The 19051-nt window shown below is 43.7% G+C and overlaps 1 protein-coding gene across 2 annotated transcripts in view; it reads left to right on the forward strand.

The window, feature by feature from the left end:
• Positions 1–416: 416 nt before the first annotated feature.
• Positions 417–19051, forward strand: part of FUBP3 (far upstream element binding protein 3) — a 40526-nt gene continuing 21891 nt past the window's right edge. Inside the window, exons 1-7 of one of the 2 annotated variants that reach the window (XM_074161319.1) lie at positions 417–568; positions 7428–7533; positions 13758–13808; positions 14295–14328; positions 16274–16323; positions 17923–17994; positions 18684–18741. In XM_074161319.1, the coding sequence (XP_074017420.1) occupies positions 482–568; positions 7428–7533; positions 13758–13808; positions 14295–14328; positions 16274–16323; positions 17923–17994; positions 18684–18741 (458 nt within the window). In that variant the 5' untranslated portion in view covers positions 417–481. The remainder of the gene's footprint in view (positions 569–7427; positions 7534–13757; positions 13809–14294; positions 14329–16273; positions 16324–17922; positions 17995–18683; positions 18742–19051) is intronic. The other variant, XM_074161318.1, reaches the window with a different exon arrangement.

Below are 19051 nucleotides of genomic sequence, written 5' to 3' on the forward strand. Positions count from 1 at the left end.
AGGAGCTGGCAGGAGCAGGGACAGGCTGGCAGGGGGTGGCACAGGCAGGACAGGATGGCAGGAGCAGGAGCGGGGACAGGGCAGCAGGGGGATGGCACAGGCAGGGGGTGGCACAGGCAGGACAGGGTGGCACAGGCAGGACAGGGTGGCAGGGGGTGGCACAGGCTATGGTTGGCAGGGACAGGCTCGGTGTCCCCGCCGTCCCATGCCTGTCGCCCCACCGCCCCTCGCCCGCCGGGGGGGTCCCGTGGGGCGGGGCCAGCCCCAGCCCCGCCCCTCCCTCCCTCCCTCCGGCACGTGAGCGGCCGTGACGTACGGCGCGAGCCCCCCCACTCCCTCCCCGGCCCCGCCCCGCCGCGGCGCCCCCGCCCCTCCCGTCCCCACTTCCGGCGGAAGCGGGGGGCTCTTTCCCTTTCCGGGTGCGGGTCCCCGGGCGGAGCGGCGGGACGGCGCGGCGGCGGGCGGGCGCGGGGCGCGTGTCATGGCGGAGCTGGCGCAGGGGCAGAGCGCAGCGCCCGTGGGGATCAAGTCCGAAGGGTTCGTGGACGCTCTGCACCGGGTCCGGCAGGTAGGCGCCGGCTGGCGGGCCGGGGGCGGGAGGAGGCCGCGGGGCGCCGCTAGGCCGCGGGGCTGAGGCGGGGCGCGGAGCCGCCCTGAGGGGGCAGGGCCGCGGCCCCGCTGCCCCTCTCCCGGAGGCTGGAGCCGGCGAACTCTCTCGGGAGCCCCGGGGCTGTCCCCCGCCAGGAGTAACGGCGCCGGGTGGAGGGACAGGCGGGGGGGCGGCGGCGGCCGGGCTTTCTGACGGGCTCCTCCAGCGCGGGTCGCGGCCGGGGCTTGTGACACGGCAAAAAACGCTGCTCTGTGGGGAGGGAGGCGGTCTGCAGCCTGCGGGAACTGTCGTCGGCGAAGCTGTCCTCCTGCACTTTGCAATGGGTGGGTGTGAGCTTAATGTTAATTTGTTTTTTAAACCTTACTTGTGCAGTAGGCTAATCAATAGACACCCTGGCAGAGGGGGAGCTTTGCATTCACTCCTGGGAGGGAGGGGGGAGTGAAGTGCTCCCCAAAGGAATCTCTGAGCTTATGCAGCACTGAAATGGAAACTTCCAGTGTAAGCGACCAGACCTGCAGGAATCAACACCTTTCTCTTTGGTACAGAATATTCTAAATATTTGTGTGCTTCTCAGTTTGTCGAAAGTAGCTCCAGAAACAAGGAGCTGCCGCTCACAGTGCAGATTTTGTGACTGTTCATCACATCTCTTGTTCTGTGTCCATCACAGGTGTTTATTCCATCTCTGAGCAGGTTGCACTTCACTCGTGCTTAGTAACTGCACCTTAACAAGGTGTGATACAGCCAAATACCAGGACCACAGCCCCACTGGCACTTAAAGACCCTGACTTTATTCTTTCCGATGTTACAGGCCAGGTGGGAGAAATCTCCTTCTGTTGCCCAGACTCGTTTTTTCTCATTTCACTGAGAAACTTCTGAAGAAACTAAGGTGGACCCTAAGACCTTTCAAGGAATTGCTCTAATGGAACTTAAATGGCTTACCATTGCTCGCGTCTGACTCGTGAATCAGTATGGCAGCAAGTCCGTGTTCTGTGCGGTCTTCAGCGACCCGTAGAGAGGCGCTCGCTGTTCTAGATGAACACCCTGCACCTTCCCAGAGGAGATCACGAGCTACTCTTCGGTTGTTGATTTCTTTCTCAGCATGAAGTATTGCAGTAGGCCAGTTGTGTTAACTGCCTCCAGGATGAGGCCATGCATCACTTTTTTCAGTGGCTAACAAAGCGCTGTGGCCTTGGTGGTATGTGATGTCTGAAAGCTTTGCTGTTAGCCATGGGTTATCTATGTGATGCAGTTAAATTGAGAGGTCTTGCAGCTGTGTTTGTCTTGACCCAGTCATCTGTTACCAAAGGCCTCTCATTGCAAAAACATCTTGTTGAATATCTGGTAATATTACTGCCTGCTGGCAGTTGAATAATCTTTAAATAACCCGTTTATGTAAAAGAAAATAATAACTTGCTGGTCAGTTGCAGCTTGTTGAAACTATTTTGTATGTTGCAAGTGCCACCCCATGTACCACTGATCTGATCAGAAGCAGGTTAAATGTGAAAGTGGGATTTTTTTGGACAGTATTAGGCTAAAACATAACACTAACTTGAAAATTGAATCGGTGCTGTGTGGGTGCCATCATCGTATTTGTAGTGTGAATCTGTGAGGACTCCAAACCCACATGTGAAGGAGATGGAATATTAAATAATCCTAGCTGTGCTCACTCTGATTTTGCTGTTCTTAAGTTCATTATACTTGAAAGAATGTGTTGGGTTTCCATGAGCCCACGACTTGAGTCTGAAGCGGAAGATTTCAAAACCTTCCAAGCTGCCGACTTCAGGTCAGGCGCTGCAGCGTCGAACCCTTCCTGTTATCTTTCACGCTGGAAACAAGTGTGTTGGGAAATGTGGGCTTTGCACATGTTCGTGGCAGCGCAATGGCCTACATTTTTGTGCAGTGAGTTGTACGCTGCCTGTTGAATGTGATTTTATTTTTTTTCATCAGTATTTGTGGGATGAAAAGAATTGTTGGCAAGTGCTAAAATATCTTCCCCCCCTGCAAAAGTACTTGATTTAACCGAGTTCTGTAGCGGTTTTGTAAGGGAGTAGGTAGTCTTCTCCTGCACAGAATGGCAGGACCAAATTGTCACTGGTGACTTGTTGCCAAATGTGACTGAAGATGGTTTCATTGCTCAGTGGATGGATATTTGCCTTGCCACCCAAGTGATCTGTGATGGAACTTCCTGGCTGAGAGTCAGGTGGGATGTAAAGGCCGTTACACCAGCTTGTCTGGAGGTGATGGCAGAGCATTCACTGAGTTAATGTTGTGTTTGCCTGAACTGTGCTGATGTGGTACGTAGATGTCAGCTTTCATACTACTTCTGGCCAATGCTGTAGCCTTTTCTGAATATTACTTTTGCTTTGAGGGAGGGAGGGAGCGAGCACAGGAAAGAAATTCAGTTGTAGTTCTTGCTTCGTGGGTTGGTATGGCATCTCCAGCTTAACATTTGAACTCTTTCAAAGTTTAGTAATCAAATTTACTAAATTCAGTTCTCGTGAGAACCATAAAACTAAAATCGGGCTGTGGAATACAGTGCTTAGTTATTAATAACTAAATAATTCAGGACAGGGAAGACTTTCCCTATCAATGACAGTAACTGCATTCCTCAGAGTCACTGGTGTGTGAGATGACATAAGAGTAAGAAACCTGGAATGCCTTTGAAAGAAATGAGTCGTATGTTGCTTTCAGTGTTTGTGCTGGACTTGCTTGGGGGTTTTTTGTGGCCTCTTAAATATTTGTGAAGTTTGAAAAATTACTTTTTCAAATGAATGCTGGGTCTTTGAGATGGTCCTTCCTGCATCTTCTGCATCACACCTCAAGCGAGTGGATTAGTTAATGGATCATAGGTGGTAGCTGATCTATCCAGCTGCTCCTAGGCAGCGTGGCTTTTCTTCTGTGGCATTTGGGGAGCAGAGAGAGAGAGAGAAAGGATGTTTGCTCCCCTTCTGAGTAAAGGGATCAGAAAATAAGCAGAGCTGCCTGTACTTTGGACAAAAATGGATTTCTGTCAGACTGTCCTTGAGTCCTGTTTGTATTGACAAAACAGTGTCTTGCTTGGTTCTTACCCTCTCCTGTTCTCCTGGGAAGTCTCACTTCCAATACAACAAATGTGTTTGCAGCACTTACTGGGTCCTCCTTCATACATGTGCTGCTGTTCTTGTAACCTGCCATACGTACTGTCTGAATCTGAATTTCTGGGAATGCTATGAAGAGGAAAGGCTGTGGCTGGACAAGCCTGTAGTGTGCCATCTTGGGTACCTTGAAAGTGGAGGAATATCCTAAGACTTACTAAGAGTCAACACACTGTATGTTTAAAATCCCTTTCTATTATCAGGTTCTAACTTATAATTTCTAGAGGGATGGAGGGGTCTTAAGACTTACATTTCTCTGTCCCCTTGCAGAGTACTTTTTCAGATCATCCTCAAATAGATTTAGGACTTTGCGATTACTGTAGTATTTAGGAAAATCACCTGTGACATGAAACATAAATGGTTGTTGATGGTGTCGCAGATTCCTACAGAGCTTTGGAGAAATAGCCGTCATGCAAACTTGAGTGTTCTGCTTGACGACTGGGAAGAGTAGCAGAAGCACTAGAACTGTCTTGAGAGTTCAAGTGACAGTGCCTTATTGTTTTATGTCCTGCTAATACCTAGAATTGGTGATTTTATTGGTTGCTGTTCTTTTGCAGGACAGCACGGAGAGATTCTTCCCAGACGCTAGGCTCTTGCTCTTGAAAGCTGAATTCTGCAGATCTTGGTGTTTGAGTCCTGCTGTGTCCAGCAGAGAAGCTTCATATTTAAAAGTGTTTTGGTATTACACCATTTTTAAAGGGTGTTAAAGGTACAGGAGGACAGAAGTGCAATGTATAGGAAAATACAACTTTGTGGGTTATTTTGTTTGGTTTTCTTGGCTTTACCATTGCAATTTGTAGCTCAGGTTTGTGCTGTGTCCTTTAAAGTGTTTGTTGGAGAGCTTTATTTGGGGGAAATTAGATGCAGAAACAGTTCTGGGGTAGGGGTGCTTTTCTCCTGTGTATTTCAGGGCTTATTAAAATAGATGTGTTGGGTTCAGAAAAAGGAAAAAAAAAAATGAAGACTGACATACAGCGGGACAAAAGCACTGGCTAGCAGTACATTACTCAAGGTCATTTAGTCAGATAAGGGCTCAGTCTGCTTACTTTTGCTGTGTTCTAACTTTTGTGCTTATCTCCCTGCTGAACCTATGGTAAAAACTGAGGTTCCCATTTTAAGTTTTAATATCAGAAGTTAAAATGTGTTTTAACTGCTGCATCTACTTTAAAAGCTCAACTCTTAATTTTGCAGAGTATTTTTTCCTGCTGTAGTGAGGTGGTGTGTTGTCTGTGTGTAATCCGGTGGCAGCTGGGAGGCTTTAGAGATAAGGGTGCAAGTTTAAATAGAGGGGAAAGAAAAAAAAAAAAAAAAAGAAAATTTCCCAAAAGCTGATAATGTAAAAATTGCTTTGACTTTCTTATTTTGCTCTTTACTTGGAGAGTTGTGTGCCAGGGCGATAATGGTGTGCTGAGCACGAATAGGGGTTTGCAGAACTTCTCCTGCTTTGGGAAGGGACAGCCTTAGTGCTGCTGGTGATCTGTTCATGCACACCTTTGTGCTTCATAGTAGCTTCCTTTTGCAGGCCACCTTCTGCTATCCACAGACTACTTTTTTTCTTTCCCTTGATCGTATGGTGTGTGATTTCAGCTCCAAACTATCAGCTAGCAGTTTCCACAACTTAGAGATTTTTTTTTTTCAAGTAAATAACTACTTAGAGAAGGAGGGTTCACGAAGGGCATGTCAAAATCAAATGTTCCAAAACGTGCCAGAGTATGTTATACCTGATACGGTTCCTTTTGGCATACATTTGTAAGTTATGATGTGAAAGCTGTTAAGAGATTGTTATAAAATAAACTTACATTTATTTTTCAGCATTGAAGTAGTCAGGAAATCTCTGTGCTCTTTGTACCTTCATTAAAATCCTCTGCATCCCAGGCGTAAGGGATGTGGGCAAAGGGCTGGAACCATAGATATAGTACAGTTTTCAACAGAAAAATCAAGGCATCACCTGGCACTCCCTAGTGTGGAGTGGCCCTGGGGTAGTCTGTTAAGGCTTTCAGAATCAGCTTTCTGTGGCCCTATTAGGTTTTGGAGATGTTGATACACAAGGTGTGTGTCAAAAAAGCTTCACTACATGATCGCTGTGCTAGTCCCGCAGGAAGATTTTTATTCCTGGCTCCTGGCATTTCTGACACAACAAAGTTGTTGACTTTCTGAAAGAGGACAGGAGGGAATGGGCTATGAGAAGAAAATGGTCAAAACTTGGAGCTCTTTTCATGCAAGGCATTGAAGAGAATGTGTTCAATTCTCTTTCTAAAAGCAGTGCCCTCAATCTTTCAAGATTATTTCAAATAGCTTTTTTTTTCAGTACCCTGTGGTTGTGAATCTTGGGCAGTTGTTTATTCCACTGCGGCAGCCGATAGTGTCAACAACCAGAGTTACTGTAGATGTCTTTCTGTTGCAGTAAAACTCAAATTTTAGAAACATCTTTAGTTCTGTTTGTCATTTGCCCTTGTCTTCATTTAAAACAGATCTGTGTAAAATGCTCTTTTATCTGTTCTTGTTGCTTATTCTCTGGTGAAATCCCAGTTATAATAGAATGAGATCAGACTCTTAGTAAAGATCCTATTCAATAGTTTTCTTTTTGCTGGAAAAGGAAGCAAATGCTGTAGAATACTCTGTGCTTTATATTTGTTCTGTAACTACTTTATTCTGCGCTTACTTATTGTAGCAAAGTACTTTATGTAGGCGAGGGGTGCTGTGAGACTGCAGTGTGCCTGTCCCTGAGGGGGGTATTAACTGGGGTGCAGAACTAATGCACCTGCATGTTCCTAGAGTGGGCTTGCATCAGTTCGCTTGGAGAGCAGAGGAAAGAGCTCGCTTCTCTCAGCATCTCTCTGTACAGATGTCTCCCAAATGTCATTAGAGACGAGCTTAACTTTTCACTTATTAAGTGCTGTTTAGGTCGGTCTCTCACCTGGTTTATTTGGTAACCTTAGTCCTTATACTGTGATACTTGACTGTCTCCTCATTCCTGTAAACATCCTCCTTGTATCCTGGCTTGGCAGAGAATGGCTCTTACCCCCTGTACGGGGTGGAAGCAGAGGCACAGGCAGCGTTAGTCGTGTTTGTGCTGTATTGATGGCTGCAGAAAATGAAAATGGAAACCTGGGCTAGCAGTTTGCCCACTGGCTTATCCTTCATACAGTAAACGCAGGGTGATCCCGTCTCTTTGATGAGGAGTTCCCAAACCTGTCCTTGTGCTGTGTATTTTCACATTCTTCTCCCTCTGCTCCCCCACTGCTGTGCGAGTGTGCATTTCTATGTATCTGGCTATGCACGGGCGCAGGAGGAAGCGTGTGTCCTCCTACGTGGTTATGGTGGTGGCAGCCTCGCCGGGACAAAGTTGGTGAGCTAGTTTCAACTCTTCTCTCTGCAAGATTTAGCTTGTCAGCTTGTTTGAGTGAACAAACCTGAATATAATGTTCCAGGGAGTAAATACCTACTTATGATCAGGAAGAGGAACTGGGTAAATGTGTTCTTAATTAAACAAATATTAAAAGCAAGCAGAAAATTGTTTACTTTACAAATGAAGCACTGATGTCTTTGAACTGTTACAAAGCCACCTACATAGTAAATAGCTGAGAGACTGGGGCAAATGCTTTATTGGAAGAAAGAGTGTTTGGCTGTGGTGGCTGAAACTTCAGGTATGCTAATCATGCTTATATCCCCTGGTTTTATAGATTGCTGCTAAAATTGGAGATATTCCTCACTTGAATAATTCTACAACACTTGTGGACCCATCTGTCTACGGTTATGGAGTGCAGAAACGGCCCCTGGATGACGGAGGTAAGCTGGCTGTGTGATTAGTCAATCTTGTGGATGCAGCTCCTGAAATTTATCTATGGAGGCAGTTGTCTACTTTAAGGACAGAAATCAATCCATCTTTCTGGGTATAGAAATTTCATAAAAGATACCTTGTACTGTTTAGTCTTACCTATAGATAGCACAGGGCTCCTAGGCATTAGTATTCTTAATGTGAAGCAATTCTTTCTTAGTTCATGAACTCTGGGAATTAGCAAAGAAATTATCTTGATTTAAATTTTGTTCTATGCTAGTTGGGGCAGGGGGGAAAGAGGAGGACGTGCTTACTGGAACTGTGCTGGAACCCGTGTATAGAGTACCAGGCATACATAGTAAAGCTGTTCTTCCCTCACAATCCCTGTTTTCTGAGAGAAGGCAGTGTATAGGGACAGTAATATATGGGCTCCTTTCCATGGGTAGCATGATCACAGCACAGTAGTTGAGCTGCTGTTAAGAGTTCCGATTGCTTTGTGCATGAATTTCAAGGAGGAAAGGTATTGCTGTAAGTTGATGCAAGCTGGAAGGGAACGTCACATATTAGGCTTTGCTTTTTCCATAATTATTCTTTGAGAATTCTTAAATCTCTGAAGTATTTAACGTTGGCCACAGCCAAAGAATTATTTACTGGTAACTGTAATGAGTTAATATTGTGTTACAATTTTATGTTATATGTTATTGGTTTCTTATCTTTGGCAGGAACAACAAAAATGTTAGAACAGGTGTTTTCTTTTTTACAAATCTAATGATATGCACTGTTACAAGAAGTGTTTAAACTGTGTTATCTGCTGCTGTATAGATACAAAGAGCTCACCTTTTCCTGTGGTTGGTTATAAAAAACAAATGTGGCTATGTCTTCCTTTTCCTATTTCCTCTAGTGTTTTTACTGACACAGGTAGCCCTGCAGGGTGATTCTGTCCCCCACAGATAGGTTCAGGAGTACTGAGGAAGTAAGCAAAATTTCTGCCTAGCACTTCGTTTTGAAAATAATTTTTTTTTGGTCTGATACGAAGGCTGAAAATACTGCAGGTCTGCTTCTCATTCTGAAAAAACATGCTGGAGGACAGGGAGAAGAAGTTGCTTTCATGTGGAGCCTCTGGGTTGCTAACATTACTGTTTTCTGAGCACATGCCACAGCCCACTTTGTTCTCTGGCTCTATTTGAGCAAGAGGTTGCTGCTCCTTTGGTTTGATCTTTTAGGAAAGAATGGGTTTATCTGGGTGAGCCCCTGTGCCTTGTATCTCAGACTGGAGCATCACTATGTTCATGAGAAGCCAGAGGCCTGGTATTACTGGTATGTGCTGGTTTCTGTACAGGAAGGTGCTCAGGTGCTAAGCAGGCTGCTCAGTGTTGAATGCCCAACAACTTTGAGCTGTGTCTGAATAGCTTAGATGAGTGGCTATATGTGAAAAAGAATAAAAATAGCCTTCTAGGAACTAGTCATTCATAACATTAGCCTCGCCAGTTTCTTTCATTGATTCATCAGACTGAACTGAGAAATCTGACCTCATGACAAAATGGGTTTGGTTTTTTTTACGAACTTTTAACGTGTGAAATGGTCATAGCGCTTAATGACAGCACAAGTTAGACTTTGTACTTAAACTTTTACTGGTGAGCCCTAGTACTTGCTGAGCTTTGTTTGTGTTGACACAAACCATGTCAATACAGTTGCAGTCTGGGCTATAAATGTGCGTTACTGCTGGTTTCTTGTGTTGTGACAGATAACTCCATGGAGCAGGTACCATTCCAGAGTGGCTGTGCTCTGGTTCCTCTGTTGGCAGTGGTTCTGCTGATGTAAGGACCTGCGGGTGTTTGCTCACCCTGTAGTTTGCCACTGGGCCTTGTCTATAATTGTTTTTAAAGTAGCCGCAGGGCTTTATAACTGCCTAATTCCTTTCCCAAAAATCTGATCTGGGAGATCTTAGGGGAGAAATTATGGAAGTAATACTTCTTAAAGGAATTTTGCAAAGAAACAGGAATTGTCAGCATGGGAGCAAGGGTTGTATCGCTTCTTTCAGCTTTGGTCGTCTTGGGTTTTATTTCTAATGGCATTAGTAGGTCCTGTACTGAAATTCAGCTGTGTGATGAGTTCCCCACCTAACCACGGAATCCTCCTGCGCTGCTCTCTAACTGGAGCCTGGCAAAGGGACTCCTGAAGCTGCCAGTGCTTCTTGCTCTGTATTTGTTTGTGGAATGATCCATACCTTAGTCTTAGGCTACCTGCTCTTGCTGCCATGATGTTAAAAGTCTATAATGCAGCTTTAGCTTTAAGCATCTGGAAGGTGGCAATTCCCTTTAAATTAGGAAAGCACTTCCCATTTGGGTAATCTTTTATTTCTCGGTTAGCTGCAAACAAGGGATGTCAGGATTGCATGCCCGTACTCTTAGCCATTTTCTGCTTGCCTGTGAACCACAGTTTGGAGGCATTGTTGTCAAGAAGTGAATATTTATGTTGTTATGCATAGTCTAGAAATTTTATAGTGCGGGGGTTTGGATGCACTATGCTACTCTGGATAGCTTAGAAACAAATCTGGTGGTAAATCTTTAAATTGTTTACCTCTGTATACTGCGTGTTCATGGCTGGATGCAGGTCTCGCTGTTTCCTCATCCCTGTGTAGCTGTTAGAAAATTACTTCAGTTCCTAATGCTCCTGAAAAAATTGGGTCCAGAGGAAGTATTTAAGGTGACAAGAAAAATGTCTGTCTTTCAGGGAAATCTAATTCTGCCTGTCCATTTTTGTAAACAGCTGCTGGTGTGGCTGATTGATGTCAGCTTAGGAAGTGGTCTTAAGACAGGGTGATGGTGCGCTGGTCAAAACAAATTCAGCTGCTTTTAGAGCATTTCCAGGAAAAATAGATTTGTTGTAGTATTGGAAACCAGAATGTCTGAGTGCCTTTTGCGCTTCCCTTAACATAACCCTCATCTGAAAACGAAGAGCTGCTGGGATTGGCCCTGGTGACCTGGCCTATTGGTTTCAGATGGAGACTGATTATTTCTCTTTTCCCTGGCTTCTTTATTTCCCCTTTCTGGAAACAACTTTAAAGTAATGCTGCAAATAGCTATAGTGCAGGGAGGAGATCAGGTTTATTTGTACTGCTCGTGGGAAGTCATAGTCAGCATTTATATGGCCACTTGCAGTGGTTAATGTTTCTCAGTGAAGGTGAGAACTAGAGATGGGGTTGGTCTGAGCTGTGGAGGGACCTGGTGGCATCTTGCTGAGGATAGATCCCAGCCCTCCTATTAATGGCCAACAGCTGCTCCTGGCCTCCATTCTAATTAATGGGTCCCTCTGATTACCAGCACAATTTAATAAGTTTATTTAATGCTAAATAATCCTTAAAGAAGCAGTTTCCTTTTGTTCTAAGGAAGCGGGGATCTGGTCTACTGGAAAGAGACTGGTTGCCAGAACATTAGCCTTTGTTTGCCCTGTTTTTGACTGCTTTGAAGAAGTTTCCAGCGATACATGTAGGGTTAAGCAGCAGTGTTGCAGCTGAAGGCTGGGGCATCCTTTGAGTCTGTGGAAACAAAGATGAGAGACCTTGGAGAAGCCTCACACCCGACTCTCTCCACCTCCTGCCTTCCCCAAGCTTCTGTGGTGCATCCAGATATGAAGATGGCCAGTTTTGGTGTAATAAAACTTGATTGTAGTAGAGCCGAGGGGCTCAAACACAACATGATTCTGTTGTACAGAATACTTTATTCTTTTGCTCCAATGTGTTTTCAATGAAAATAGTGATGGGCAGAAGGAAATCTTATCCCTGTCTTACTGCTGATGAAAGTTAGTAGTGGTGCTCCTTGACACATCTGTAGCAGCAGCAGGACCAGGGCAAAAGACTAGAGGTCTCAGCAAAAGGTTTAGTGTAATACACAAAATGTCCCTGTTCTTCAAAATTTTAACTTTACAGATTGCCATTTTTTAAATAAGGCAGTTTAAGGGAGGGGGAAAAAAGATGTACAGTGAAGGCAGACATGAAAATTATTAGGTTTTGACCATTTAATTGAAGAAAAACCTAGCAATATTTAATGCTGAAGAATTAGGGTAACGAATATCTTCCTTGTAGCTTTCTAAAATTTATGATGATCCCATTTTGATTCAAACGTATGAAAGACAACTGCGTTCCATTGCTCTCCAGGAGATGCAGTGCTCTGATTTTATTCTAGCCATGAAGATACTCTTGACGAGATTGCATATTCCCATCATGCACGTTAATTTAGTGGGAGGCACTGCTCTGTTTTATGGGGTGGAAAAAAAATCCGCATTTGTTTTGAGTGTCTGTTAGGTAGAATTCAGTTAAGGTGAAGCCTAAAGCAGAGTGAAGAGTTATCAACCAGCAGGTGCCATTAATAGGAAATTGTGCTGATTTTATTCAGTATTTTTCCTTATTTGCAGTAAAATGACTGCAGTTACAGTTAAATTGTACTCAATAGGTGTAAAAGGGGGAAATACGTACGTGGCTTATCGGAGTTCAGCCCCCTCCCTGGTGTGAAGAGGGAGATGGTGGAACAACAGAACATCAGCTTTCAGTATTGCAGCGAGCGTGGTCTGCCCCAGCCCTGCCTCTCCATCAGTCCCTGTCTTTTGGAGGAAAATGGGCATATTGGGGAAGGAATGAACCTTTAGGTTGTTGGAACTGGGATCCACGTCATTTCTTCCCCCCCCCCCCCCCCCCCCTAAAACAGAGAGAAATCATAACTGACTTCAAGTAGATCACTCCCAGTTCTCTCCATCTGCCTTCTGCCTCAGCTCTTGGAGAGGTTATGTGTGAAACGTGGAAGGAATGATCTTGCATATAAGTTACTGCAGCTTAATTTTTTTTTTTAACTAATTTGTGCAAGAAATATATAGCAAGGCTGATAATCTGCCTGGGGTGGTTTGTGCCATGTTTGTATAGTACTTGGAATGGGTTGGAGACATTGACATCTAAAGCTTTATTTCCCTGATTGGTTTAACTTCTTGTGCTTGTACAGTTTTCCCCGAAGAAGTTGTCTTTTTCAAGTGTAGGATTGTGTTACAAAATGAAGGCTCTTCCGTTCCTTGTGTGAACTTCAGGAGTTGATTATAGGATGTGTATCTGTCTCATAATTTGTGGGCAGTGGCTGCAATGGAAGAGACTGCTAAGAGAGCTGTTACGGTGAATTGAAATGCGAAGTGGGCATTTAAATACAGCCTTGTAGTGTTAAGACCATTTTTCCCGGCATCTTGGGATAACGAGTGGCCTGGTCATGGCGAGGGCAATCCCATACTAAAGTGATAGCCACCAGACCTATTGCGTGTAGTAAAAATATTCGGAGCATAGTTTGGGGCAAGATGGCGAGATCCTGAATTTGTTTGGCCGTATTTGCTCAGCTCTGCAGTAGTAGCTTATCAGCGAGAGCAAATATTCCCCATTACATCACCCACCTTTTTCAACTGCAGTATTGATAGTTATCAAATTAGAGCTTTTTATATTCAGGGCGAGAATATGCAAAGACAAATCTAACGGAGTCAATAACGCAGCAGTTGTCTTATCACTGAACTGGGGAGAGTAATAAAATATATATGCTGTCGATATTTTGGTCCTGAACTATTATGAAGGTATCGACACGCAGCAGAAATACAGTATTGACTCTCTTTGTCTATTTTATTTGAGTAAAGTGTTTGGCCACAAACTTCATGCATTTTTCTACCGGATTTAGAGAGTGTGGGATGCATCCGCTTTCTAAACCTGCCGGCTGATTGCCAATTTATTTCAGGTCAAAGAATGTGCAGGTTTCTGCAAGGGAGTTTGAAACTGCATCTTTATTATCACGGCTCACATGTTGGCGGGTTTCATTTGTTTCGCTACTCGTGCCCTCCAGGCATGCAATATAATCTTTCAACTGGTTGTTAGGACCAAATGGTCTGGTTTTTAGCTGGTTTGCTGCAGGCAAAGTCCAGTAGGAAGCCCAGCAGGGCATGTGTTCCCACTTTGCATGAGTTGGTCTAATGATATTTTCCCCATTAACGTTTGGAAGAAAGATCTAATCTGTGGGGATTGAGGGGGGGGGACGGGGACAGAAATCTGTTTGAGAGTTGTCAGCTGGGGAGATAACTGCTAATCATAAATGGATCCTAGCTAACATCGCAAATATGCCTGGAATGTGTGTATTCAGTAAAATGTGGGGATTTTTTTTTTTTCTTAAATACTGTTTGGGTGCCACGAGGTTACTTAACAGACCCGTTCCTTTAACAGGTCTCCGTGTAGGTGGGCTCCATGGAGCACAGATAAGAGACACAGAGAGAAGTACGTACAAGCGCTCTGTAATAATGCCTTTTGCCTAGACTGAATCTCTCAGTCTGCTCAGCTTTTATTTTTGTTTTTTAATACCTACTAGTCTGCTTGAAATGTCTCTTCTCCCTCCTCCTTCCCCCCTCTTTTTTCCCTTTTTTTACTACTTTGGGTTTAATTTGGGAAGGGGAGGGGAGGTTACTTGCAGGGATTTGGATTTGGGCAGGCAGGATTTTCTCCCATGACTCTCAGCATGGGGAGACGCAGATCAATTCCCTATCCTGTGTTCAGCTGGACACTGGGTTATGGTGTGTGTTGATCAAGAAATCCCCTCCTGTTTTATACCACATAACGCATTCATTTCAGCCACTGAACCTAAATTACTGTTTTGCTTTTCTTTCTTTTTTGATGAAATGGTAAGAACTCTTTTTCTATAGGGATGAAGTTAGTTTATCCGTGCTAATGCTTTGATTTTTTTCCTTTTTTCTCTCTCTGCCACAGTAGGTAACCAGTTAGGGGCCCTGGTACATCAAAGGTAAGCAGTGGGTTATGTTTTATTATTTATTGATCAATTCTAATTGTTTATTGATCCACCATCTGTAGTAGTGCTAGGAAGTCAGAGGTTGAGAATGTGGAGAAACTGTCAGCTTAGGTTTTCTCCAGGCTGGGGTTTCTGCTAACGCTTTAAGGCTGTTTGTTGTTTTGAAGAAAGAAGAGTTAATGTGAAACTTGGATTTGGTTCCTGTAAATCTGCAGGACTGAGAAGAATAAATTCTCTCTCCTTTCCCTTTCCCTGCCCGGGATACGGGGAGAAAGAAAAAGTAAATAAAGCACTGGCACTTTGACAAAAGTTGGAAGTATTAAATGGGCAGGTAGATCTTTTTTATTATTATTATTATTATTAGTTTGTTTTGTTGATGTCATATGACCTGAGATGACTCCTTTGTCAAAGATGGTTTTGGGAGACTAAAGCAAGTATGATTTGTCATGCAGCATGTCTTAGCATCTAATACAAAAGTAAAATTCTCAGGTTTTTCTCGAATCCTGATCTTAAGGAGTTGTCTGTCTTGTTTTGAGTAGGCAGGGGAGAACATTTCTAAAGCTGGATTCACCTTTGGGCTAATAGTACTGTGTTTCCTTCTTAACCAGCTGTTTGCTGGGGGCCTCAAAAGAGAGGGCAAGGGATACACATGAAGACTGTTAGAACCTTCAGTTTTTAATGGTTATGTTAAAGCTAATGTTCCGTTAGGGCAGCACAGAGGAGGGTGGGCAGCAATGTCTGCTCTGCTGCTGCCTGCCACTTCTCTTCTGCCAGGAGTGATGTTCATGTAGGGAACTGATTAGGCTGAAAAGCCTGAATTGGGTTTCTTTTCCAGGTTTGGTAGTTGGTTTTCTGCTAGGTTAGCTTCTTTGTCCCTCTGCAGCCATTCCTCCAACACAGGGTGGTTAATAAATGATTCAGGATAGGACGTCTTGGCTGGGTTTTTTCTGGGTTTAAAAAACTATAATTCTGAACCTTCCTGTTCTGCTGTGGGTATGGACGGCACTGGGTTTGCATCTCTGCTGGTGAGCCTCAGGACAGCAGAGAGTAATTTACCTGCAGGTTAACTGATGGAGTCTAATGTGTATTTTATACCTTCTCTAACTGATCTAAAGCAAAAAATGGGAAGACTTTAATATACCTCACCACAAAACCTGCATTGGACTTATTATGCAGGCATTTCATTGCTTTTGAGATTGCTGAACAAATTGTATATAATGCATATCTAAATATATTGAGTTTGCACATTCCATATTCATTGTGTCATATTTTCTACGAGATAGAAATGGCTAAGCAAAAATCCATCAAAGGTAATTCCTTTGTACTTGACTATGGTCAGGTCTTAGGAAATTGCTTTGGGTGCTCTGTTTTGAGGCAGAGACACATTGAAAAAGTCCAAAGAGCAATAGATATGGAAGTCTTGAGATAATAAGACTTCAAAGGATAATTGAAGACAGCTTTTATAAATTCCAAGGAAAAAAATGATAAGGACAGGCAGGCAAAAAAAAAAAATCTGTACATTTTGGAGGAGGCATTCAGATCAGGATTGGCTTTGCTTAGTGTCTCCTGGCAAGAGCATATCCAAAAGTAGCAGGGGAGAGACTGTGGCTTGGAAGGTTTAGGCTAAATATTAAAGAAACGTTGCCGTTATTCCATTAAATCTGTCTAGAGCAAGAATGCCAAAAAGAGGCATTCTTTCAGCTCCACTGAAGATAGTAGAGAGTAGACTAGAAATGTATCCAGCGTAGGAGAAATTAGGTGACCACGAGAGGTCCCTTCCAAAACAAGTGGTTTTTACTGTGATGCCATGTTTACTTGTGTGTGCAAAAGCCTTATGCTGTGCCTGGTTTCCATGACAGGGCCATAGTTGTCTTCCAATTGTTCTCTTTAATGACTATTTGATTTTTTTCCTTTTTTTTTTTTTTTTTTTTTTTTTTAGGGCTGTAATAACAGAAGAGTTCAAAGTGCCTGATAAAATGGTTGGATTTAGTAAGTACCTTGGATGCTTTTGATATGTTTTTTTGATGTGTTTTCTGTGCAGGAATGCTGTTTATTCTGACGTGCTTGCAAGTTTTAGTGCTTACTAGCTTTGGATAAGCCTTATCTAATGCTGTCTTCATGGGGACCAGATGATCTGTGTTTAAAATCCAGGTGCAAACTGTATGGAAAAGCTTGGTGTCCCACTAATAAGAACAAGACTGTGTGGTACAAGTTACCGAGAGTTTTAGTGATCCTCTCCTTTAAATTCCCACCTAGCATAGTGTATAACAAGTCAGAAGTGAATTTGTTTCCTCTCACTGAAACATCTTACTTCCTTACAGCATGCAAAACTGTGAGAGCTGAGGGAGGAAAACAATATTTAAATGTTAAAATAAGAGTTGACTCAAGGCAAGTTAAACAGAATTGTAAATCTCTTACGTTTGCTGCAGGGAAACGCAACAAGCATGCCTTGCTCAGATGAGAATTCCTCCTAGATTTGCATTCCTGATGCTGTTCTCTTTCAAGCTTGATCCTAATTTCTTTCTTCCTCTTGATGATCATTACTCTTCCTTTCAATGGCACCTCCTGCTGCTGTGTTACTACAGTGACTGCATAGACTCTTCCACTGCTAGATTGCTGTGTATCTCTTCCAATTTGATATGTGGAGAGTAAAAAGGGAAATAACGGGCCATGGTAATTACCCCTTAGTGCGTGAAGTTTTGTCACGACTCTAAATACTCTATAAAACTAACATGAAACACTCACTCTCCTGCTGCCAGACCCCTTCACTGATTGGTCCTGGTCCCACACATGTTGGGGGATGTCCGAGGGATGCTGTAGTTCTGTGAAAGAGGAGTTTGTATGCTCTGTTGGTGCATCATCTGCATGTTAAATCTAATCCTGGTTCAGGGGCCGACAGATGCAGGAAGGTGGCAAACCTGCAGCTGAGAGATGCTTCTGTGGGGAGCATCTTGAGCCAGGCAGACCTGTTTAACTTGACAGTTTTGCTCTTTTTTGGAGTCTGGGAAGGATATGAATGGTGATTGGCACATAATCCCTCCCTGGTATGTCTCCTTGTGAAACAACCGTGTGCCGACTCCAGGAGTTGAGAGATTTGTTTTCTCTTAAGGTTTGATAGAGCATTTCAGGATGTAGCAGTTTTGTCTGAGAGCAGATCAGCCAAATAGCATGTCCTTTGAAAATAGGTAGCAAAATATGAATTTTAAAGAAAAAAAAAAAAGCAAAAGTCTTTGCCTGTTTTAGTACGAATAACTGGTTAATTGGTTCAGGCTGATCAAGATATCCTCTTCTATCAATACTCACACTAGTGCCTTATTTCTTGCATACTGTGTATTTCCATTCCAGTGCGAGACAGGACTTTTTATTTTGTTTTGGTGGGTTTTTTTTTCCTAAGCAAGTAGAATAACTTTCAGCAGTATCTTAATGTTTTTCTCTTATGATAAATTTGATCATGCTGTGGATGCCTCTTCTGCAATCCTGGAGTCAAACTGTTCCTTTATAGATAGCTGCAGCAGAGTAAAAGGGGGAAGGTGCTCTGCAGTTACTCAGGAAAATGGTATGTTCTGACGCTTGTTGAACTCATTTCAGTAATCGGCAGGGGAGGTGAGCAGATCTCACGGATTCAGGCAGAGTCTGGCTGCAAAATTCAAATTGCTCCAGGTAAGAGCCTCTTTGTATGGCGGATGAACAGGTTTTAATGTGGAAGGATGTTGTGTCCATTAGATCAGGTGTCTTGCCATGCTCATGACGTTATCACCGTTAACAACTGATATACTGGGCTAATGTGCTTGGGAGAGCTGTTGTAGGACTGAGACCTCCTGACTACCATAGAATACAGGTTTGTCAGGTGGTTTGGGGAATGAAACAAGGAACTGTCTTTAACTAGACCCGAAATTGTAGCTGTCGAGTTTTCTCCTGGTGGTACCGCTTCACTCAGCGTGGGCAGTTTGTCTTGATAAGTCTGGTCAACTCCAAGTCCTGGCAAAAGACATTTCAGGAGAGTGGCAGCAGCTCTCTGTACAACTCGCCATGCATCAAAAAAGTAGGAGCATCCGTTTCCTTTGTGCTAGTGCCTGTTTGCTTTGGGGGAGCCTGTACTACAGTGCTGTACAGGAAACTGTTGATGAATGTAATCTAAGTCCCCACCAGTTAAAGGTGAAAAGCTTCAAAAGAATGCAGACATCCAGCAAATCATTTAAAATATGTTGACCCTGGATGTCTTTGAATTCATTAACATGCTTTGTGTGCAGGAGGGGGAGTACTTCCATTAGCGCTTAACGGTTACTGAAACAGCTGCCATTTTTTTTTGATTCCATGTATTGAAACTTTCCTTCTTGTTCCCTTTGTAGACAGTGGTGGGATGCCCGAGAGACCCTGTGTACTCACCGGGACGCCAGAGAGCATTGAGTGAGTTCTGATTTAGTTTCTCTCCTTTCTCCTTCTCTCTCTTCTCCCTAATGCTGTGCTCTGTCAGTGGTGCTCCTTGGTTAGCCACACCAACAAATGTTGGCCTAGAGAAACTTGAGGGTCTCTGGAGCATAGAACCTCTTGGTCTGATGCTTTAAACTGTGCACCTCAAAGGCTTTTTTCCAGTTGCAGTTTGAACCCTCTGCAGAAATTTCCATGGAATTCCCCTCCGCAGGGCAAGGTTGCTCTTAGGGCACCTAGGATGCAGTTTTCTAACTGCAGCTTTCAGGATACCGAGCTAAGCTGTTGA

This window comes from Numenius arquata, chromosome 19, assembly GCF_964106895.1.
Source record: "Numenius arquata chromosome 19, bNumArq3.hap1.1, whole genome shotgun sequence".
Taxonomy (NCBI): domain Eukaryota; kingdom Metazoa; phylum Chordata; class Aves; order Charadriiformes; family Scolopacidae; genus Numenius; species Numenius arquata.